Source organism: Seriola dumerili, unplaced genomic scaffold (genome assembly GCF_002260705.1).
Source record: "Seriola dumerili isolate Sdu_G_001 unplaced genomic scaffold, Sdu_1.0 BDQW01000309.1, whole genome shotgun sequence".
Taxonomy (NCBI): domain Eukaryota; kingdom Metazoa; phylum Chordata; class Actinopteri; order Carangiformes; family Carangidae; genus Seriola; species Seriola dumerili.
In genome coordinates this window covers 371,485-394,187 of record NW_019174564.1, presented here as the reverse complement: position 1 = coordinate 394,187, position 22,703 = coordinate 371,485, and the positions used below count along the sequence as shown (strand labels likewise).

Here is a 22,703-nt window from a genome sequence, read left to right as displayed (position 1 = left end):
CCGATGCACCAAAGACACGTCCCTTTCTTTCTCCCCTGCTCTAAAGCCACATTTCAACCTTCTTCCCTCATGATCTAAAGAGCATGAAAGGACAGCCACTCTCCCACCCCCTTTCTCCTCCTGTCTGCGCTCTTTCTTCACACAGCGCCTCTGACTGTGTGTGATCCGGAGGTGTGACACTTTCCCAGTAGCCCACAGATATCTGTTACCCAGCCAGGAGCTTTGGCACGCTGCCCACGGCCCTACCTGTCTCAGAGGGGCACAATGGCAGGATGCTGCGTGAGGATCTCCTCTTCAGTCCAGCCAGAATCTCTAACCCCGCCGCCACCTGCACGCCAGCAGACCCCAGGGGAACCGGAGCAGAGCAGAGCATCCATGACTGATCTCTCTTTTCATCTCGACTGTCTGTCAAATGAGAGAAGAAAAATAAAAAGGCCTTAGATCTTTACTGGTTTTTTCCTCTATGGAGCTGTGCACATGCTGTATTCCAGGATACGTTTCTCTCATATCTAATTGTTTTCTGATTTGCATTTTCTGTCTTTTTTCTGTCTCCTGTCATTGTTCCCTTCTACTGCATGTATGTCACTTTAATGCTTCATTCGTATTGTGCAGGAATCATCTTAACAAAATAAAAAGGGATTACATGTAATCAGAGCTGCCCACATCTAATAAAATACCTCGCGACCCCATAAATGTAACCATACTGGAATCATCAGCAGTATGATATACAGTACACCAGTACAATACCAATGCACAGGCTGTGATGCCACATGCTCAAGTCGAGTAAGAACTTTGTCTACTTTGCTGCCATCTAGTGGCCTAAATTTATAAATACTAGGAAATAAGATCACAAAATATCAGGAAGAGGCCCAGCAGTGACGATCACATAACAGCGATACTGTCACAACATGTGCATTGTTATTCAATATACTGTATTTGATTTGTATTATTTTAAATGAGCTTAATGTCATACACATTTAATCAGGTCTTTGAATTGGAATAAAATGGCTCCAGCTAATGGTGAAAATATTCCTGTCCGTGAAGAATGAGGTAATAGTCACTACTCAAACAGCTCAGCTGAACAGATCAACTCTCAGTTTCTGTCCTCATATTAATATCCTGTATCACTTCATTCACAGTTACTTGGCATCCATTCAAAATGTATTAAAAATTAATCCCAACATTTAGTGTTTCTGTTGTGAAATCATCTTCCCTGAGTGCAGAAACAATGTCAGACTAAAAGTTTAACCATTGAACTTTTCTCTTGATCTGACAGAGAGATTTCCACATAATTTAAAATAAGTCAAATTAGGACACTGAACCAAAAATGAGCCTGATTGTGTCACTTTGAATCTGAGTGTATTTACAGAAGGTGGGAAAGAGCACTACATGGAAACAATTCTCAACTAAACTGGGGCAGTTCTAATGAACTGTGCTGTTCACATTGTAGTTTGAACTGTACAAATACTTTAATTCTTTTTCATGTGGTCCAGGTTGTTGGTTGCTTCATTAATGGGCTTGTTGTGGTGAAATGAAATGATCTATCTCATTAACTTGAACATTCAGTCACTCCAAACAGCCCATACAGCTTGTTCTGAAGGCAATTATATTATATTGTAACCAGTACGTACTCTACATATTTAAAACATGTCTTCACTGAAAGCGTGGATTTCAAAGCTCATGATTTTATGCACCCACACAGAATCATTTTCATGCTCCATAAACTATAAACATTTCCAGGTTTAAAAAATGTTGAGCCTGCAGTCATCATTTAAGCCCATTCATTTTAGAACCACACATTATACCTCCTAAAGCCAAGAAATATTATTGATTTGATGATGTCACCCTGGTGAGTAATGATCAACTGGTTGCACTTTGATTGCACTTGAAATCACGTAAAGGCCGATCAAGGTAATTAAGAGAATATGACGTGGACAATAAAATATGATCAGATCAATGTCCAATACAACGTGGCATCTGTCACAGTTTGTGTGTGTGTGTGTGTGTGTGTGTGTGTGTGTGTGTGTGTGTGTAGGCAGGCTTACATAGGCCTACTGTGCGTTTTCAGCGGATTGTCATTCAGTCATACAGTATTTCTAAATTTTAGAGTTCTTCAGTAAATGAAAACTTATGTAAAATGTTTGGCATGAACTTCCTTCCTGTAGAATCAGACTATAAATGGAAGAATCTGTCTGTCTGTCTGCATTTCCATTTTCTCAACAACCGCTCATCCGATCGACTTCAATGTTGGGTGTGTCGCTGAGGACCCATGGATGTGCAGTATTTTAGGGTGAGGGGTTTTCAGCATTCCCGGTCCCCTGGACAGAAGGGCTTCTGACATTATCCAGACACTCAGACCCTTCAAGAGTCCTCCGAGGGAGCTAGTGGATTGATGGACTGATGGACAGACTGATTGACTGACCATCAAATCAAATCAAATCAAATCAAATCAAATCAAATCAAATCAAATCAAATCAAATCAAATCAAATCAAATCAAATCAAATCAAATCAAATCAAATCAAATCAAATCAAATCAAATCAAATCAAATCAAATCAAATCAAATCAAATCAAATCAAATCAAATCAAATCAAATCAAATCAAATCAAATCAAATCAAATCAAATCAAATCAAATCAAATCAAATCAAATCAAATCAAATCAAATCAAATCAAATCAAATCAAATCAAATCAAATCAAATCAAATCAAATCAAATCAAATCAAATCAAATCAAATCAAATCAAATCAAATCAAATCAAACTCACTTGGACTTACTTGGACTTGTATTATGTGACACTAGCTGGGGATAGATGTAGCAATGACAGGTAATTTGTTGAAATAAGATCCAGGCTATTCAATTTATGTTCCTTTCTTTCTGAAAACTACCCACCAAACGTTTCCTTCAAAATACAACTGTACTCTGTGCTGGGCTAAATTACCAAATACTGTCATCCAGTACTGTTTGTAGAGTGTATAAAGTGCTTTATTTCCTACGTTGAACACCTCAGCCATGCTACAGGTATCTGTATGTACCATGCAGGCTTTAATGTGACATAGCTTGAAACCTCCTGAACCTGGATCAAGTCAGGTCATTCAAACTGAACTTTATCAAACATCCTAAGACTTTCACAGCAAATCCTCAATCCCAATATCTGGATGATTCAAATCAATTCTGTTATGTCAGCAAGATAGCTATGAGCATTTTCTCATTTTATGCATCATATACACACAGTATTTACAGTGGCAGCATTGTGCTCAGCATGAAAATGCAACCAGATAAAACAACCTTATGAATTAATTTAACAGACAGGCACAAATCTTGATTCTGCAAATGTAGCCCACAGATATGATGGTCTACTGAGTTATGTGCACACTGACAGCAATTTCAGTGTTTCCTGAAAAATAAATTTTCTCTGCCCCTGGCCACAGATTTGGGATGCTGCATGACCAATGTGGCATGCTGAGCTCATTTTGGGGTGAGGTGAAGTAAAATTTAGGAAGCAGTATATTTCCATCTTTGGAAGAAAGTTTCTTGCTGAAGTTTTAGCTCATTAAAATGTCTGTTATTTATGAAAGGAGCTGCTGTGATTGGCATTATTGATGCTTCCTGCTGCTTAGACCAATGTTTTATCATTAAAAATAAAAATTGAAGATAACCATCAGGCATAACAAACAAATCCTGGCGGGTAGAACAGGAGATTGGCTGCATGAATGTGCACTTAACAAAGCAGCAGAAATGATGCAGAACATGGAGCAATATCTCAAAGGAAAGTTTCCAACATCCTGTGGAATCTATGTCACGAAGAACTGAGGCTGTTTTGAGGGCAAATGAAGGAACTATCCAGGATTAGTAGGTGTTCCTTTTAAAATGGCAGGTGAGTGTACAGTATGGATTTGAAGAGAAGGGTCTGAGAAACAGCTGACTTGTAATATTCCAGTTTCATTTTCAATTATAATCTTTGATCTGTAACCGATACCCTTGGACGGTACCGTAGGTGCTATAATAATACTGGTGAAAATCCGAAGAAACTGAAATAATGACCAGTTTTGAAACCTGTTAAGACCAGGCCAAAAATATTCCCCTCTTCATCGCAGTGAAGAGGTTTGTCTCTTCATGCAGCTGCTGATATGATAAACAGAGTGAGCAGACTTTTCATCACACAGTGAGAGTAATAGATCAATGTCATGGTGCCATAATCCCTATGGAGGATGTTTGTCATGTTCTCTGTATCATCATCTAATGTGTGTATGCAAGTGTAAGAGGCAGTGTCTACTCCATAATTTTTCACAGGAACTATTGAGACACTTTCAGCCGCAAATGTTGACACACTGACAAACAGCTTGTTTAAATGAAAATGAAAACATGGACCAAAGAAACCTCAAATTCAATCTCAAAATTAATGTAACTGTCAAATAGTAGAAGTATAAAATAGCCTTAAATAAACTAGAAAAAGAATTACAAGTACTTCAAAATGACTACTTCCCATGTGTAGTTGTATGAGAAAGTGTAAGTGTAACTTTATTTAAAGATAAGCTCTGAGTTTCTCATTTGTCAAACACTTATCTCGATCATAAACTTGGCTTTATCATTAAATACTTGGATTGGAGCTGAGCACAGCTGTTTCGTTCCATGTTTAGTTTTGGCCTTCTTGCCCCTTTAGCATCGTGCTGTTAATGCAGTGATCTTCTCAAAATATTAATTACACCAGCAGCAGATGGCCACTTCAATATGAGAGTGAGGTCATGTACAACGTGATTGCCATCCTGTTTGTTAGCACTAATGACCGTGCCATTAAATATAATAAGTCCAAAACTGAAAACTGAGTATTTTTTTTTTTATATTTTGTGCGTCATCATCATCATCAAATTCAAAACAAGGTTATTAGTTTGAACTGTGGCCAAGAGACAGGTGATGCTAGCTGGCACAGAGGTCACTGGAGGTCAAAAGCAGAGGGGAGGAGGAAGGTTTACAATCTAATGCACAGGCAGAGAGAGCAAAAACAGGAACATCAGACGTGTCAGTTGCTTAACTGAAACAGAAAAAAACATGACCTCAGTGACTGAACAACAAGTCAACATGCAAATGTGAGTCACCATTTCTTGGGATCATTTTCCACCCATGAGAAGGCAACAAAACAGCAGTGAAGGAGGCAGGGAAGTCAGGAAGGAAGGGTCAAAATAACTCAAATAAAGGTTTGTTGTTGTAGTGAGTTAAATGCTCCTGTTGGTATGATGCTCCTCTTGACCAAAACTGGGCAGCTCACTCTTGTATTCAGCTTTGTGGACCAGTAGGAGGATTGGTCGACATACAATAGGTTTGTTCAGCTAGTTAAAAAACGTTCCAGACACAAACACAACAGGAAAAATATCCAACATACACCTCTTCATACGCACACAACACCTCTTCAAGGCACACAACACCTCTTCAACACACTCTGCAGATGTTCCACTCCACTGAACATGACTGGTTCGAGATCTGAACAAGTTGGAAAAACTAAAAGAGTCCGTGGTTCATTTCAGCCAACATTTTCATATGGGGTCTATTTGAGTTCTACAGGGACTGATAAATGGGCCCCAAAAGGGTTTATCTACAGAATCCAGGGCCCCAATGTGTTAGCCAAGTGGAGAATCTGAACTAAGCCCATGTTTCCTCATCTGGCTTCCAAAGAAACTGAATTAACACTTTATTTACATTTTTAACAACACATAGAAAAAATCCTTAGAGAAATGAGCACTGACACACAGAAAAAATACTGAAAAGCTCTCAAATTAGAAACAGGGCCACACATCTGGCTCTGATGAGCTACTGGCAAACACAGACCTGTTGATCTGTGGGTAAACCACTGATGTATGGTACTATTCAGGCCATTAAATCAAGTGTTCAGAAATGAATTAGGGAAGGTGTTACTCTGGTCAGATTTCTTGTATTAATTTAAAAAAATCACGTAATGTTTGTCAAAAAAATAGCTTGAGAGCGAATGTGCAGCTACACTGGCTTCCTCCCAGGGTGAGCAAACAGTAAAATAAAATGAACTGGGCAGACTTTTGTGTTCAACATTATCCTCAGACATTCATATGTGGTAACAACTGCAGTGGATGATCAAAACCACAAGAGTACAAAACCACATCATTGATTAGTGGGATAGTTGAATAGAATGGAGCCATTGATAATGTTATTAGTTACACGCGTGTTTGTCTTACTGTGACTAATCACAGTGTCTGCTGGGAAAAAGGCCAGACATTGCTGGAACATTTTAAAGACATGTTATATATACTGTTGTCCATTATCTTCATAGACTGTTAATACAGACTCACGTGTGCATTCACATTTCTGCAAGCTACTGTATCTCATGATTGCCAGTGAAACCAAAGGTTAATATTCATGATGCAATGTTTTGCCCTTTAGTAGAAAATACCAAACTTAGTGGCCTACATTACTGTGTGGAATAAACGTCCGAAGTTGTTTCATTCTTGAACATTGTGTTGGTATTATCTTCATTGGTATCATGGAAAAAATAGATGACACAAGGCTGTTTCAAATGTTCTTCTTTTTCACTTGTAAAATGATTTGTTTTGTGTATTATATGTGATCTGGATGGATAATACAAGTGTATGTAAAGTACATTCTGACATGGCCAGCATGGCTTTATCTGGGGCAAAAATAAACAATACAGGTGGGACCTGGTCCTGGATTGTCCATCATCTTATCTAATGATCATTACAAACCCTTAAGGAACAGTATAAATCATATGGGTTTGAGCTAAAATATGACACTTAGCTGTAGCACTTTGCCTGAATAGACACCAACTGCTGAGTCCTGTCAGAGCCCGTGTTGTTAAGGTTGGATTACCAACCCTGCAAAGCTGGAAACTGCCTCAGATTCCTCAGATTCACTGTGTGGCTGTTGGGAATTTGATTAAGTCAAAAAATTGTTTGGGAAGATGTACCACTAGTCAAAATTATAAGGAGCAAAGGTTGGTCTTTACAGCTGTAAGCAAAAGCACAATATAATTGAAATTCCATATGTACTCTTAGGACTGTGTGCACTACTGCTGATATAGTAGCCTATCAGGTGAGTCAAATAGAGGGCCCTCTGCTAAATTTTGGCTTCAGGTGTGTGTGCACTTGTACTAATAGTTTTAGACTGTGTTGTGTTTTTCAGAATTTAGGCTTACACTTTACCCAGACGCCCTGGAGACGTTGTAGAAAATCTCCCTCCAATGACCAGACACGACTCTCTGGCTTATGAAACGACGAGAAATCAAACTATTGTAACATGTCATAGCTTGACCACGTGACGGCTGATTACAGAGGAATTCCCCGACTAAACTTTTACTCCTTTTACCTTTGCCCCAGAAACAGTCAGGAAACAATACTGTCGCTGACGTCAGAGCGCTGCTCTACATCTCGCGATAATTATCGACTATAAATACAGCTGCTGCAGCCTCTCACTTCAGTATCAGTCAGCTCATTGACATCTGGGAAACAGACGTATCACTCGGTAAGTCTGGAAATTATATCTGTTACTTTTTAAACAGCGTGACAGCGAGGGTTAAGTCAAATTTACTGGACCCAATTTGAATTTTTATTATTATTGTGTAACTATTAGCACATTTTACAGTAATACGGAAGTAAACATATATGTTCATTTGTTTAGAATAGAACCGTTAAAAGTTGTGTCTCCTCTCCACAGACTTTGTTTTAGCAGACATGGCAGCAGCTGAAGTTATCTCTTATCAGGTGAGTCTACAGGAAAGACATGCACCCGTGTTTACACAAAGTTATATTTGTTATTGAGCTAATTTTGAGTTGACCACAAAACTACACTGACAAAATATTAAAAGAAAACGTGACTGTGAAAGTATGGAACATGGGATAATGGCCTTAATGCTATTTTATAATATAAACAGTCATTGGAAATTAGTTGCCCAATTTAAGAATAGAACAGCACAGTTGAACTATAAATTTGAATACTGTACTGTTTACTTTGTGTTTCCTCAGAATGTGGTAGAGAGGGTGACCAGCCTTCCTCTGGTGAGCTCCACCTATGGCTTGGTGTCCAACGTCTACTCCAACACCAAGGGCACCCACCCTTACATCAGGACTGTGTGTGAGGCTGCGGAGCAAGGAGTCCGCACCATCACCTCTGTGGCCCTCACCACTGCCTCCCCCATCATGGGCAAACTGGAACCTCAGAGTAAGAACCCCTTCAGATAACTTGCCATCATCCTTATGTAGACATGGCTTCAAAGTGGATAGGGTGTCAAAATGAAACCCAAGGAGCTGAAGTGAAACTATAAGGATAGTTAAGTGCTGACCATCTGAGTCACACAGGCAGAGCTTTAAACAGGAAGTTCAACTCAGGCTATTGGCTCTTACTCACGGTGATCTTTCACCCAGTTTTTCTTATTACTCATAATCAGGCTAAATTGAGCCTGAACAGAAAAGATGTACAGTATAATCTGAAAGGAACATTTATTCTCAAAGTAGTTTCTGAATAAATTATTTACTTTATTTTTTTTTCTTTTGTTGTCTATAGTTGCGATTGCCAATGACCTGGCCTGTAAAGGTTTGGACAAGATTGAGAAAACCTTGCCGATTCTTCACCAGCCCTCTGAGCAGGTATGTACTGGATTAATGACCTAACTAAGTTGCACAATGTCCTATTTCACAGTTGACGTTGGCTAATCTTACTGAGGGCTCAGCCATGACCTCTGTCCCGTCTTTCTAAACCGCTGTCTCCTCATTAAACCACTCATCCTTTGTTGCAATCAGTTTGAGGACACAAACATTTATTAGTCCATGTTTCTGTCCCTGCCCAGATTGTTTCCAATGCCAAGGATGTGGTAAGCACAGCCAAAGATGTTGTGACAGGCACAGTGTCCAGTGCCAAGGACACAGTCTCAGACACCCTAACCAGTGTGGTGGAAAAGACTCGGGGTGCGGTGCAGGATGGGATGGAGAAGACCAAGGCTGTTGTCAGTGGGAGTGTCAGCACAGTGCTGGAGAGCAGAGTAGCCCAGATGGTCAGCAGTGGAGTTGACACAGCTCTCAGTACATCTGAGAACCTGGTGGAGCAGTACCTGCCTCTGACGGAGGACGAGCTGGGTGAGTAGGGCACCGGTTAAAACCAGTGCATCTCAACCTAATTAGCTTGTGTAAGCCATTAAAACACATGATATAGGTTGATAGGTTTGGTTAAAAGCTCAGCCAAAGACAGGCCTTCTCTTACAGGCTGTTTCATTACATTTTTTTCTTTTTTAGAGGTCTACGAGCCAAAATACTAAATACTACTTACTCATAACTTCCCATAGAGAAAAAAAGAAATTAATATAAAAATCTACACCATAGAAATATATATGTATGGTTTCTTTCCTATCCCATAAAAAATCCTGCAACAGCCACAAAATATTAATAACTGCTAAGAATAAAACATCTTTTAAAAAGATTTTTTTCAAAAACACATTTCTTTCTGCTGTTTTGGCTTTAATGGTGTTTAAATAAAAAACAAAACAAAACAAAACAAGGTTAGTGAGATTAAGCTTGTTTATCTGTAACAAGCTGTATCAAGGGTCAGAGGCAGCTGGACTATGTTAACGATGGATTTGGTCAAGTTTCCAGAAAAAGAAAGATTAGATTACACTCCTCTGAGAATCTAAATATGCATTAGTGGTCTGTTTTTCTCCATTATTAAAGGAGTTGTTGTTTAGAGTGAACTGTGGTGTGCTGGAGCTTACAGTAAACAATCTCACACGCTATGTTAAATTGATGTCTGTCCAGGAATTAACCCATAGATTACTACATTCTTCATGGCTTTAAAACTTCAATCTACTTTAACACGCAAATCGCTAACACTATAGCAATCGGTAGCAGACTTCATCACACTTAAAAGGATCACTGACAAAAATCAAAGCAGTCAAACTCATTTTCATGTTTCCCTCTCTTGTGACAGAGCTGGAGGCAAAAACTGTGAAAGGCTTTGATAAGAAGGAGCTGAGCTACTATGTCAGGCTGGGCTCCCTCTCCACGAAGCTGAGGCAGCGGGCGTACACCAGGGCTGTGACCAAAATCCAAGATGGCAGGCAACGCAGCATGGAATTCATTTCTGAGCTCAACTCCACTGTTGACGTGGTGGGTCTCATTTTTTTTCCTTCAACATCTGCTTAGTTAAATTGCTTTGTCACATTCCTTAAGATTCATTAGACTCCTGCCCTAAAAAGGTAGATACTTTCTTTTACTGCTCATGGACAGCAATAAACATTTGAGGTGTTTGTTTTTTCTAGATTGAATACGGCAGAAGGAATATTGGCGGGGCTAACCAGATGGTAAACGACAAGCTGAGCTCTTTGGGGATATGGAAGTCCAATGGTCCAAACCAGGAGAGCGGTCACGAGGCAGAGGTAAGGAGGTGGAAAACACAAATATGCTGAGAGATAACAGGCTGAATGCGTCAAGGAAATCACAAGCAAATGATTCCAGTCTGTTTCATCTGCACATGTGGCGTAAATACAGTGTGTCATCACAGGTTATTTACATCTGTCCATCCCGTCGTTTCAGGCAATTGAGTCACGCACCCTGGCCCTCGCACGTTCCCTCACCCAGCAGCTCCAGACCACATGTCTGGTCCTCGTCTCCAGCCTGCAGGGCCTCCCCAACAACATCCAGCAGGAAGCACTCTCCCTCAGCCATTCTGCCACACAGGTCTACACCAACTTCAGCAAGGCCAAGGTGCTGGGAGACCTGCCAGACAGCATGTTGACCAACAGCAAAGCACAGCTGGGAAAAATTAAAGAGTCTCTTGACACCGTCATGGATTATCTTGTCAACAACACGCCGCTCAACTGGCTGGTCGGACCCTTCTACCCCCGGATAACTCCTGAGTCGAATCACACGCCAGCCTCCGCTGCCAGCAGCACACCAGCTACGTCCTCCAGCTCTCCCTCCACCCAGCACCGCAGGGAGGGGCCCATGGAAGTTGAGATGAAGTCATTACCCTTCCAGCAGGAACAGTGACCCATTACAGCCTTATGTTTTGAGTTTTAAGTCGTTTCCGTGGCAATACTTCAGTAATTGCTTTACTGGCAAATATTAAAAGTTTCTGATGTTGAAGATACTGAACACATTATGATGTAAAGCTCTGATGTAGTTCTGTGTTGAACACAATGCCATTTTGTACTTTTTAAAAATGTAATTTTTGCTGTAATCAGCTCACTTGTCAGATTAGACAGTTCTTTTATAATTTTATAACCGAGACATTTACAATCCAATCTGTCAAAACTTATCCCTGTGCTTAGTTCTATATAAACTTTGCTGGAACCAGTTATTTGTAGTTATTGGCTCTTTTTTTCTACACATGGAAAGCTAAATTTTTGTTTGTCTGTGAGATTCTTACAAAGGGATGATCAATATTCCCTTAAGTTAGATTGTTTTTAAACAAAAAATGGGCTCAAATTTAGGTAAAAGCCCTCTCTAGTTGCTTTTACTGTCATTTCGAAAAGTAACCTTGGAATACATTAATGATATTGGAACCGTTGGTCAACCTACGCCAATTTAATTGTAGGCCTTTTTGTGATTTCACATTTTACAGACAAACATTTTGTAGTCAGTCATGAAGGATAACAAATAAGCTTTATTATATATTTTTTAAAATACTTAACACAACCAAAGCATAACTATTGCTTATTATAGTATCTGGTTAAGTATTAAACCAAACTTCTTTAAATGAATACCATAATATTAAAAAGTTTTAAATGTAAGTGGAGAAAAATCCCAGTCAGAGTGATGTTCAGACACCTTTACTCATCGCTGGCAGGGACCTCGCCTGGACAGATACTCCATCAAATTCTGAAAGCCCAAAATCCAATTTGCATTAAAAGATGACCAGTTGTTACAATGGTACGTTTCAAACATTTAACAGTATATTTCAAAAAGGCTCTTACCAAGTCCCTTGCTCTGATAAGGAACTAACTGACACTAATAAGTCACATTTAAACATGAGCACCGTACCGTCAGCCTCTGAATCTGACACCACGCCACGTCATCCAGCAAGTCCAGGTTAATTTCATCCTTGGTCTCTTCAGAGAAGCTGACAGTCTAGAAAGAGAGAACCACATGTAGAAAACATATATACAAGCCTTGAATCTGATGACAATTCAGTGCAGCATTAACACTAAAACTAGACATTAGCAGTAGATCCAGACATGTCTGGTGTACAAAACTTTGAATCATGGCAGTGGGGAAACTGCCTCCTTGGGTCTGAAGATAAGGATAAAAAGCACTCAGTACTGAACCTGCCCCTGTGCCGTGGTCACAGTGATGTGTGCAGCAGAGCCTGCCACTGAACAGTGTAGATCACCAGCAGAGACGACAGACCTGGAACAGCATGAGAGTCACGGGTCATTTCCTCATTATTGACGAAGTTCCAACAAACTGTCTGTAGTGGCAACATGTACAAATATGAGCAGGTTAAATCATGCAAACCCCTAAACCTGAGTTTAGGTTTGGTCGGTACGGTCTGGTCATTGGTCTTGGTCAAGCGGCTTTGGGTTCTTTTGGCAGTGACTGTGGAGCCCCTGTAGAAAACCAACAGCAACGTCAAAGCCAGCATGAACCTCACACTCAATACGCTACATACTACTTCACTCTACACCCCAGTCTTACCTGAGATTTCCAGTGCTGTTACTACCAGCTAATGTTCTGGTCCTTTTTGTCCCGTTTCCTCCCTAAAAATAAAGAACAAAAGATGAACAACGTTGAGACAAACAAACCATGCTGGTTATGATGAAACATGACTTATGGGTACTGTACTGAAAGAACCAGGACCGGATGTGATGCTCGATGCGCCATTGCTTTTGTAAAGTTACTTCAGCTCTGTCCATTAATCAAACATTTCAATCTTTAAACGGAAAAATAAACCAATGTGTGAAACCCAACAGAAATCCATGGGACAAGAATAAACATCCCCTACTTTTCTTCTCAAAAGAATCTTCCCAGGAACTACATTTAATGAGATCCAACACAAACTCACACAGGGGTGTAGAGGATTTACATCACCTACCTTAGAGGTCTTGGATGAGGACCTCTGGACTGGGGTAGATTGAACTGGTGTAGATTTTACTACAAAAATAAAAGCACAGATGATGTTAAAATTTAATTTCAAAGGATACCATTTTGTGCTGGATTTTTCACATGTGCTTTTTGCACAGTCAAGATTAATTATTAACTATCTTGGTTTAAAAAAAACAAAGTGGTTCACCTCTTTTACTGGGTACCCTTTTGAGGGGCTGGTGCATTTCGAGGGACTCATTCTGCAAGAAGTGACAATTATGTCTGTTATACAAATAAAAATAAAAAGTGTTGTAATTAGAAACAGGTGGGACACAAACTACTCACTCAGCTCACCTTCATGGCAATTGACACTTCACTTGCTGAGATTTCCTCCTCTATTACACAGGATAGTTTGATGGGTGAGTGGGTTAGAGAAAAATAAACAAGGTATGAATCTCAGCTGACACCTTTGAATTAGTAAAACCTCTTAATTTCATGATTAAAAGCCTCACCGCTTATTAAATCTCCTATGAGCGTGTTTTGAAGAGAAGGAGGCATCTTCATCATTTCCACTTTAAAGATTTTGTCAACTGTGGCCATCATGTTCTCCATTTTAGCTGCCAGCTCGTTCATGCGTTCCTGCGCTGAAAGTTTAAAAAGAAAAGAAAAAGAAAACGTCATGTTTAGGTCCAAGGTGGGGACCGCTAGGTGAAGTTAAACATGGCATTTGTCCAGCTGAAACTACCAAACCTTCTTTCTCAAACTGCTGAATGAATAGAGCCAGTCTGCTCAGTCGCATCTCCCGGTTCAGCTGCTCTTTGCTCTGGGCATCTCCTGCGTTTCTCGTCCGTCTCACCGGCATTTTGTCTTCCTCTACTCCCCGGGCTCAGCCGCCCGTTTCTCGACAACACGCACCTGAGGCTGCACATGTAATTAACATATTCATGCGCCTACTGGAAACTCAGTCATGGGGTTCTCCGAGAGCTATGCTGCTTGGCGGAAGGATACAGTTAGCTAAAACTCGCTGGACTTTGAGTCATCTCTGAAGATGCCTTAAATTAAATAAATGTGTTCATTAAAATGCTAGGTGCTCACAGATGACTCCTGCTCCAAAGCCAAACTATGTAACTTTTAAATATACAAAAAATAAAAATAATACTAGAATTTCTTATAATAAAGTAAAAATAATAATAAAACAAAGTTAAAGTAAAAGTAGCCCTGCATTTCTGAAACCCTCTAAATGTGCCAGGGTGTCCTGGACACTTGGGTGAAAAGCAGGTGTGATGCTTTTGAGGTCAACCCAGGTGAGGCAGTGAAGGCCATAGAAGAGAGACGGAGGACAAGATGAACAAGATGAACAAGATGGAGGAAGTTATACATTTAAAGAAGAACAGGATAATCTCTTTAGAAAAGGATTTGATGCTGACCTGAAAATCAGTAACTGATGTGACAGTGAATAACACCATGCCCCATCAACAGAGACAAAAAACAGACAGATTTAATTTTCAATCAGTTCACAAATTCATTTATTGCAGCGCACTTAAGTGTAGACATTCAATTCCTTTCCACAGGACGGTAAGAGATCACTTAATCTATTGTTAAAGAACAGTCTCTTCTGTACATCCTCTGCCGTAAGGAGATCAAATTTACAAAGTCAGTACAAGGTGGAAACCCTTAAAACAGATTAAAGGGGAAAGAGGGGTTGTTAGTCATAAAAATGCTAAACTACTAATGTCTGCAATCCAAATGTCAATAATACAAAAATAAATAATTGAGAATTTCTTTTTGTTTTGGAGGAAAAACTACTGTGTTGTTAATCTTCTGAGGTGGTCTCATCTCATCCTCACCCCGGGTTAAAGTCAGGTTTTAATCTATGCAGTGCAAACTGAATATTTTACATCTGTACAAGTCAGTGTCACTCTCCCAAGGCTACAGTGGGACCATCTACACCCATTTCCCAACAATTCATCACAGCACTTTACTTTTTTTCCTGTCTGTTTCAGCATTTAGTGGAATGTCATGTTGAAGTCGATCTTTCTTAACACAGTATCAGCTGTACAGAAAGTCCTTTGCAGTATAAAGCCCATAATGCTTCCAATATTATTCAAAGCTACTGTATGTAAACCATAAAAGCCATCTTGTCAGCAAACAATATTCCCAATTTAAAACACCTTACTGGTTCATTCTATGCTAGAGTAAAGAATAGCCCAAATACATGTTAGTTACAGTTCTAATTTATAATAACAATAAGGCATATTAGCTGAACAAGTACAGTGGATTACTGTTAAAAATGCAGATATTAAAAACACAAGCTGGACTGATTACTGTGACAGTGAGGCACTGCACCGAGCTGCTGCTCCCCTGCAAGAGAACGTGTCTTATTTTGATGAGTGGGAATCAGTAGTGTGGCACGCCTTTTCACTTTCAACGAATGGATTTTCTTTTAAATGATCTCTCTCTCTCTCTCTCTCTCTCTCCAAATAGCAGGTTTTAATCACATGGGGTTGAGTGTTGGTGAAGAGATCAATACTCCTTTAAGACCTGTTTTGATTGCAGGGAATGTGGAATGTTGTGAATCAGTTTTAGTGATTATAATTAGTGATTGTCATTGACAGTCTTCTCCCGTTTACATGTCTGCTACCAGCACGTATTTACACAGACAGAGAGCCTCACTCTGAACCTGTACATGTACAATGAAACATTCAATAAGACTTGGATCACACAAACAGTCAAGGCATCAAGACTTGTTGCCTTCAAAAAAAAAATCTGCTTCTCTGGTTTTAGATTTACCTCAAGTAAAAAATATGTACAAAAAGACAGGTGGACTAGAGTTCCTGTTTTGTTTTGTATGTTTTTTTTTTGTTTGTTTGTTTTTTTTTTAGAAAGTGCACAAAGGAACAGTTGTCTCAAACAACACACACTGATGTAATCTGGGAACACTTGGGACAGACTTAAGCAAAGTGAGGAAGAGGCTACGAGACAGGGAACTGACGCCATGATCACACACACACACACACACACACACACACACACACACACACACGCACACGCACACGCACACACACACACACACACACACACACACACACACACGCACACACACACACACACACACACACACGCACAGCAGAAATGTCTACACCATAGGGGCAGTCAATATATTCTGTACAGTGATTAATCATTCTATACACCATCTGTAAAGAAACGCACCTCAGCTCGTCCCAAAAGATTCACTGCTAGTCTTCAAGCAGATATCAGAAACAGTCCCATTTGTAGCCAGTTGCTTAGAAACCTATCAAAAGCTTAATAAGGTAGTAAAAAAAAAAAAAGCAGACAACGGGCATCTTCCAGGACAGGGGGAAGAAGAAGAAGTACCATGTTTGGACAACTGGAGGTGTTTTATTACAAAATTTTTCGCTCACACCCCAGGCCACACAACCGATCCTTCCCCCCTGCTCTTACATGTGACCAGTCAGATTTTTTTTTCTTTGCTGCAGGTGTCCATGGTCAGATGACAGGAGCTCCAAAGCTTTTAAGGCACCACTGGATGCTGGGGGTGGGTGGTCGATCGATGCGGTGCAAAGACTTGAGCTGCTCGGCGCTCAGTTGGTCGTAGGCCAGGCGGTACTCCCTGTCAAAGGCCTCTGCAGATACAAAGAGAGGGAGCGGAGATTTGCAAAGTCAGAAGAGCAAAGGTAAAGGTTTCTGGCACTTTTTGTGTTTATAACTTTTTACTTTTTTAGAGACAGAGAAACATTGAACCAGTTTCACATTTGATAAACCAAAAAAATGAAGGTGCTTGCAACAGCATTCACAAGGCATCAAACCGGCATGACAACATTTAGGAACATATCGATCTTTTTCACAAACTGCAGACTCTAGAACAGCGTGGTGGGCTTTCACAGGTTCACTCACCTACATCGATGTTCTCCCGTCCCAAAGCCACCAGTGAAAGAAACAGTATTTCTCTATAGATGCTCCTGAGAGAGTATCAGAACACATAAATGAGACATAAGATGTGTTTTCACTGACAATATATTAATATAAGCGTTTAAAAACATTCAAAGAATATTTTGAACCAATAGAGAGAAGTAAAGGGTGAAGTAAAAAGGAAGAACAGATCTGACCTTTGTCGTTTGACTCCCTCTGGACGCCGTTTAATCTCTCGGATCAGCAGGTTGATTGGTCCGTAGACGTCGTTGGTCTGGATGTTGCGAACAATTGTGTTGAGGAGGGTACGAATCTCCTGGTGGTCTGTTGGAGCCAATGTCCCCTTCTTCTCCACTAGGACACAACACACACACACACACACACACACACAACCACACACACACAACACACACACACACACACACATTCAATATAAAGAGTTGAGATTCAGTGCCACTTATCTAGTGGTCAACTTCCAACATGTGGAGTCTCACACGGGAGTGTTCTGGGGCCTTGTTTGTTTTTATTACATGAAAATGATTTGAGGTCCGTTTTTACTGAAAATGTATTTTTATATGGTGATGACTCAGAGGTTTTGGTTTCACACAAGGATGAGAACAAATGAAGGTTGAGTCAAGAACCCAACAAGACTAAAAACTAGCTAGTAAAAATTTAGTTTTCCCTTATGGCAAAAATTTTAATTATTTTATTTGGATCAAAATCACAGCTAAATTAACTCTATTCAGCCAGTATTGTTTTAGATGGTCAGATCTGTCCTCCCAAATGTTTTTTTTAGCTATTCAGAGTTTGTTAGAAAATACTTTGGATGGAGAGAGTATGGTATTAAAGACTCCGGGGAAGGTGAACAACAGAATCAGGTTTTTGGCAAGAAAAGATCATTTTATTGGCAAAGAAAGTTGAAGATTGCTGGCAAATCCCTTGTTTTGAGTTGCTCGAAGGAAAAGGAAAAACACTTTAAGCAAAACTTTATTCTCTCAAAACAAATTAGTCAGAGTTGTGTTGGATGTTAACTCAAGAGCACACAATGGCAAACAGCAATTCCAACAGCTTGGGTGGTTACCTTTGAAAGACAGAGCCAGACAACTACAACTCAGTCTGGTTCATAATTTGAACAACAAGGCCCCTCATTATCTCAAAGACCACTTTTGTAAGGTTGCAGCAACACTCAGATTAGAGGCATTGTTGCCGAATTGTGTTTGCCGAGCATCCAATATGGGCAGTTGTTCCTTTAGATTAGTTGGTGCAAGAAACTGGAAGTTACAAGTAATTTGTATATATGTGCAAATGATTTGTTTCTATTGCCAATTTTATTGCTAAAGATATACATTGTATTTCATATACAAATTTGATGTTAGTGTGATGTTGCAGTACTCTTGCATCAATCCTGTTTTTTTACATCCTGGACCATAGTGAAAAAAGTCTTGAAATTTTGTTGTCTTATCCTTGATATTTTGCAGATGTGTGGGATCTGGTGTACTTGAGTAACCCATCATCATCGCCATGTCAGGCATGATTGCAAATATGTATAAACACTGGCATAAATCATTATGATAAATTATTTTGAATTTCTAAACAATGCATACCACTAAAAGTTACTAATGTTTGTTTTCCCTTGGACAATGCACACTAAAACCACTATATGTAGGATTTTAAATTGTTGACTTGGTCGCCCTCCAGTGGTAGTGTTAGTTCTAGTAAAATGAAAACTTTTACTATTAGGTTATATTATATTATCATATATCATAAAACATAATATTATTATATAATGTTATTATATTATACTATTAAGTTAAAAGATGTGATAATCACATACAAATTCAATGCATAGTATCTTTATGTGTGTGTTATTTAAAGTGTTTAGAGGGGTTAGAACACTATGGCCTGATATATGTCTTTGTGTGCATACTCACACAGGGTCCTCCACAGCAGGTAGAGGGGATCTCCATGTTCCTGGTGCAGGTTAATGTTGTCCCACAGGAGCTGGACGTATACCTGCTTACTGTCCTGGGACAGCGATGTGAGGGGAAGCTGCAAAGATAAACCTTTCAGTTATATTACTGCCAATATGATACTATTAACAAAAAGAGCTTAAAAGAGAAAATACACAGGACATTGTGTGGGAAAGTATTTTTGCGCCCTCAGGCCTGTATGACCAAGAATGTAATAAAAATGGGAAAGAGAAAGAAACGTCATCCTGAAAGAGAAAAACACAATAATGATAGATGACATATTAAGTCTCCAACCTGTACTCCATTGTTGCAGTGTTCAGAGGTAAGAATGAGACCAGGTAAGTGAGTGGGCAGGTCCAAGCGACGGAAATACCACACCAGATTCCAGAAGATGATGGGGTGCTGGCTCAGGAACTTGTGGGTGTAGATCACCTGGATGGACAAAGAGAAGTTGGACTTACAGAGAATAAACGTCTCAGGATCTTGAGTCATGTGTGACTATAAAGCTACAAAGCAGACTGTCTGTGATTAGAGTACTTTACCTGATCTCCCTCATTCTCCAACAGGGTCTCCAGCTCCTTGCGCAGCACCAAGGGGCTGAGGTACGGTACGGACACAGGCTTGGGGTTTGGTCGTTTGGTTCCCATGCCATCCTGACAATCACACACATATTGCATTTCCTCAGGTAATTTCACTGCTTTGCAGATAAAGCATTACCTGCAATAAATAAAAGCGATAGGGCTAGTTTGTGATAGTATGTGGCACTGACCGACACCTCTTGCAGGCTGCAGGGCAGGCTGGTTGTGGAAACACCATGTCCAGGTCTCTGGGAGTAGTCCAGGCTCTGCAGTGGACCTCCAACACTGTTGCTGCGTGTCAGTGACGTCCCACTGCATCTCTGCTGCTTCCCTGCCGCGTGGTGCTCCAGTAGACCCAGAGGGTCGGACTGCACCGGCTCTCGAATCAGACTAAAAACACAAAAGGCATGAGGGTGAGTGTGAGGAAAAGGTGGTTCTCTTTTGAATACTTTGTGAACTGATCCCTGCAGGTTCAATCCAAGTGTAACTAATGCATGCAAGTGATTCACATGAAGAGGTACCTCTTTTGTGCTCCAGGACGATTATCTGGAGTCTCCCTAGTTTCCTCCTCAGGGAAAGAGATAAGGTCTGGGGGCTTAATGTCGGCTGAGCTGCTGGCTGTGGGCTGGGTACTGGTGCTGTGGATACTGTCTCCTGAGGAAGTGGGGTTCATATAGAACCTGAAAATCACACAACATTGTTAATTTGTATTTGCTAGAACCCTTTTTCCAGCAAGAAGAAGTTTGTACGTTATATGTATGATATGTATAATTCATCTTAAGATCACTTTAGGGAACTCATCTATAGGAAATACTAAGACAACATATTCCTACCCGGTCATTGTGCGCAAGTCATGAAACTCGACGTGCAGTAAGGGAAGGAAGGCTGTGCGACAGAAAGGGCAGTTGGTATTTAGGTTGGAGTCGTCGGCTGTCCAGCCCGCCATGATCTCCTCGTCGTACACCAGAGCTTCACAGGAGCGGCACTGGGAGCAACTGGACATCAGCACCTGTCAGCAGGGAAATATAACCTCCCAGTTACTCATATGACATGTTGGCAGCACAAGCTCAGCAGCACCGCAGTGGTTGGTTGTATATGTTGTGTCTGACCTCCAATGCACAGTTCTGGTAGATGCTCGAGGAGGAAGCGTGATGTGAGGAGCCTTGCTCAGAGTCAGGACCCCTGCCTGCTCGTCCTGGAGTTGGATCTACAGATAGAAACACAATCAGACTTTGAGAGCTGATACCACAGGTCTGTTAACCTCAGGAAGAAGCGCATTAGGCCCATCTCTTGCACTTCTCTCATGTATTTACACCAAAGAGTGCGTGCTTACGTGTCTGGTGGGTCCCTCGGCCTGTGTCACTGCTGCCACTGCTGCTGCCCAGGCTGGTGCAGCTCTGGTTCAAACCGTTGGCCACCAAACCTGGGATGGCGCCTCTTTCAGGACTCTCATCGACATCATGTGCGGCAAACATGTGCTCATCCAGACGCGACGGGAAGCCACCACCACCCTGAGCTTGTTCGTCCTGAAGAATAAGTGACATAGAGGACTCAGTTTTCAGTTTGAATGAGGGAAATGCCTCATATTCTCCAAAACTGAAGCCCTTGGTCGAGGCTACATTACATTGCATTTTACCATGTGTGACTACAGGTTAAGGAAAAAATCTGTGAACTACAAGTCAGTAAATTGTGCTCATTATCAAGCTGAGAAAATATGTTTTAAATATCTGGAATTATCCTTGAAGGACACTGACCTCATCGTCTGAGTAGGAGTAAGCTGACGCCATTGCCCCCCACATTTTGCTGGCTACATTTGCTGCCTGCTTCATGCTAGACTTCAGCACATCAATCTTAGGTCCTGACAACAGAGTGTCCATCTTGATGCCTGAAATGGAGTTTATGACTGAGCCCAGAGACCCTCCCTGTGAGGACTTGACCAGCGCCGTCAGTGAGGACGATCTAGTACCTGGGCTAGCCGCAGTGCTGCCGGGGGTCTTTGTCTTTGCGGCAAACGTCTTGGAGCGAGTAACAGTGTTGGGGCTATGCTTGGGTGTGTCACCCGAAGAGCCAGTTGAGGTTTTAACAGGAGGCACCGGGAGGCTGGACCTGCGCTCCATAGACTGTTTGGGCTGTGGCGCGTCAGTGGAATCTGCCTGCGACTGCTGGAGCTCCATGCTGGAGGACTTAACACCTAAAGGGCTTCGCAGGCTCATGTACATTTCGATCTCCTCGGCCAGGTTGCGGGACACCACAGCAGGCATGGAGCGTGGCGGCTCCTGGCTGGTAACAGAGGCCGACTCTTCGCTCTCTGACATCAGGAGGGAAAGTGGGTCAGCACCCATCTCCACGTCTGCCCTCTCCAGACTCGCTCCTCGCGCCCCAGACTCATCCTCGTTTGCTTCACTTTCCTTCCTCTCTTGTTTTTCCATTTTTTCCTCAGTCCCCTCCACGTCGTTCTCATCTCCCTTCCCTTTTTCCAGTGCTCCTGGCTCCTCTTCCGCTGGCAGCTTCCCGAGTATCAAGCCCCGATCTTCTTCAGGCTCTTCCTCCAGATCTTTAAAAAGTGCTTTGGATATACAGCTGGGGGGTGGACTTTGGCCCGCAGAGAGCGCTGCAGTCAGGATACGAGCGTCGGCTCCCATCTGGCTGGCCATGTGGTCCACACCTTTCTCGAGGAGCATTCCTGCACGAGTCTCAGCACTGAAGCTACAGCTGCGCTCGGAGAAGGATTTCTGCCGCTGCTGTTGAGGCTGGCTGGCCACATCACCTGATGCTAGTGAGGCATCATCATCAGGGAGAGACACATTATCGTTCTTGCTGTGTCTCCTGAACAGCTTCCCTGCACCTGGAGAATAGGTGTGAGAAATGCCCTATTTAATTTATGTTGCAAAAGTTAAACTTGAAGTTGAATAATTAAAGCGCAAAACAAAAGAATCTATTCATCACAAATTATTATTTTTTCAGTTAAAATTAAAGGCCTCATTTTCCTCCTCACCCGTTTCACCGTCGAAGCTCCCTGTGGACAGCTTCACAATACTGGGGACAGGTGAGAGCACGTCAACAGGACTGGGGAGTTCTGCTACTGCTACTGCACTGTCCACTGAGCCGGCAATGTCGCCTCCTGGTCACACACAGTAATACATCGTCAACACATCGGCATCGACGCTCAAGAAGGACAC

The 22,703-nt window shown here is 41.3% G+C and overlaps 3 protein-coding genes across 4 annotated transcripts in view; 1 reads left to right on the top strand and 2 right to left on the bottom strand.

Moving 5' to 3' along the window:
* Positions 1–7,438: 7,438 nt before the first annotated feature.
* Positions 7,439–11,322, top strand: plin2 (perilipin 2). Its single transcript, XM_022758815.1, has 8 exons — positions 7,439–7,500; positions 7,693–7,739; positions 8,001–8,196; positions 8,539–8,621; positions 8,822–9,107; positions 9,952–10,130; positions 10,283–10,399; positions 10,557–11,322. The coding sequence occupies exons 2-8, from the start codon at positions 7,710–7,712 to the stop codon at positions 11,010–11,012; spliced, it is 1,347 nt and encodes a 448-aa protein (XP_022614536.1). The 5' UTR covers positions 7,439–7,500; positions 7,693–7,709; the 3' UTR covers positions 11,013–11,322.
* A 75-nt stretch (positions 11,323–11,397) lies between these two features.
* LOC111231628 (borealin-2-like) lies at positions 11,398–13,908 on the bottom strand. Its single transcript, XM_022758816.1, has 10 exons — positions 13,797–13,908; positions 13,559–13,690; positions 13,401–13,441; positions 13,243–13,306; positions 13,053–13,115; positions 12,660–12,717; positions 12,488–12,571; positions 12,290–12,371; positions 12,006–12,092; positions 11,398–11,843 (listed from the first exon to the last, which is right to left on the bottom strand). The coding sequence occupies exons 1-10, from the start codon at positions 13,906–13,908 to the stop codon at positions 11,799–11,801; spliced, it is 768 nt and encodes a 255-aa protein (XP_022614537.1). The 3' UTR covers positions 11,398–11,798.
* Positions 13,909–16,108: 2,200 nt separating this feature from the next.
* The window catches only part of dennd4c (DENN domain containing 4C), a 32,663-nt gene continuing 26,068 nt past the window's right edge, over positions 16,109–22,703 (bottom strand). For both annotated transcript variants that reach the window (XM_022758743.1, XM_022758744.1), the window contains 13 exons: positions 22,520–22,645; positions 21,279–22,369; positions 20,858–21,050; positions 20,634–20,731; positions 20,358–20,533; positions 20,046–20,204; positions 19,716–19,914; positions 19,489–19,599; positions 19,241–19,378; positions 18,908–19,025; positions 17,174–17,330; positions 16,962–17,026; positions 16,109–16,690 (listed from right to left, as the gene is read on the bottom strand). In XM_022758743.1, the coding sequence (XP_022614464.1) occupies positions 16,554–16,690; positions 16,962–17,026; positions 17,174–17,330; positions 18,908–19,025; positions 19,241–19,378; positions 19,489–19,599; positions 19,716–19,914; positions 20,046–20,204; positions 20,358–20,533; positions 20,634–20,731; positions 20,858–21,050; positions 21,279–22,369; positions 22,520–22,645 (2,768 nt within the window). In that variant the 3' untranslated portion in view covers positions 16,109–16,553. The remainder of the gene's footprint in view (positions 16,691–16,961; positions 17,027–17,173; positions 17,331–18,907; positions 19,026–19,240; positions 19,379–19,488; positions 19,600–19,715; positions 19,915–20,045; positions 20,205–20,357; positions 20,534–20,633; positions 20,732–20,857; positions 21,051–21,278; positions 22,370–22,519; positions 22,646–22,703) is intronic.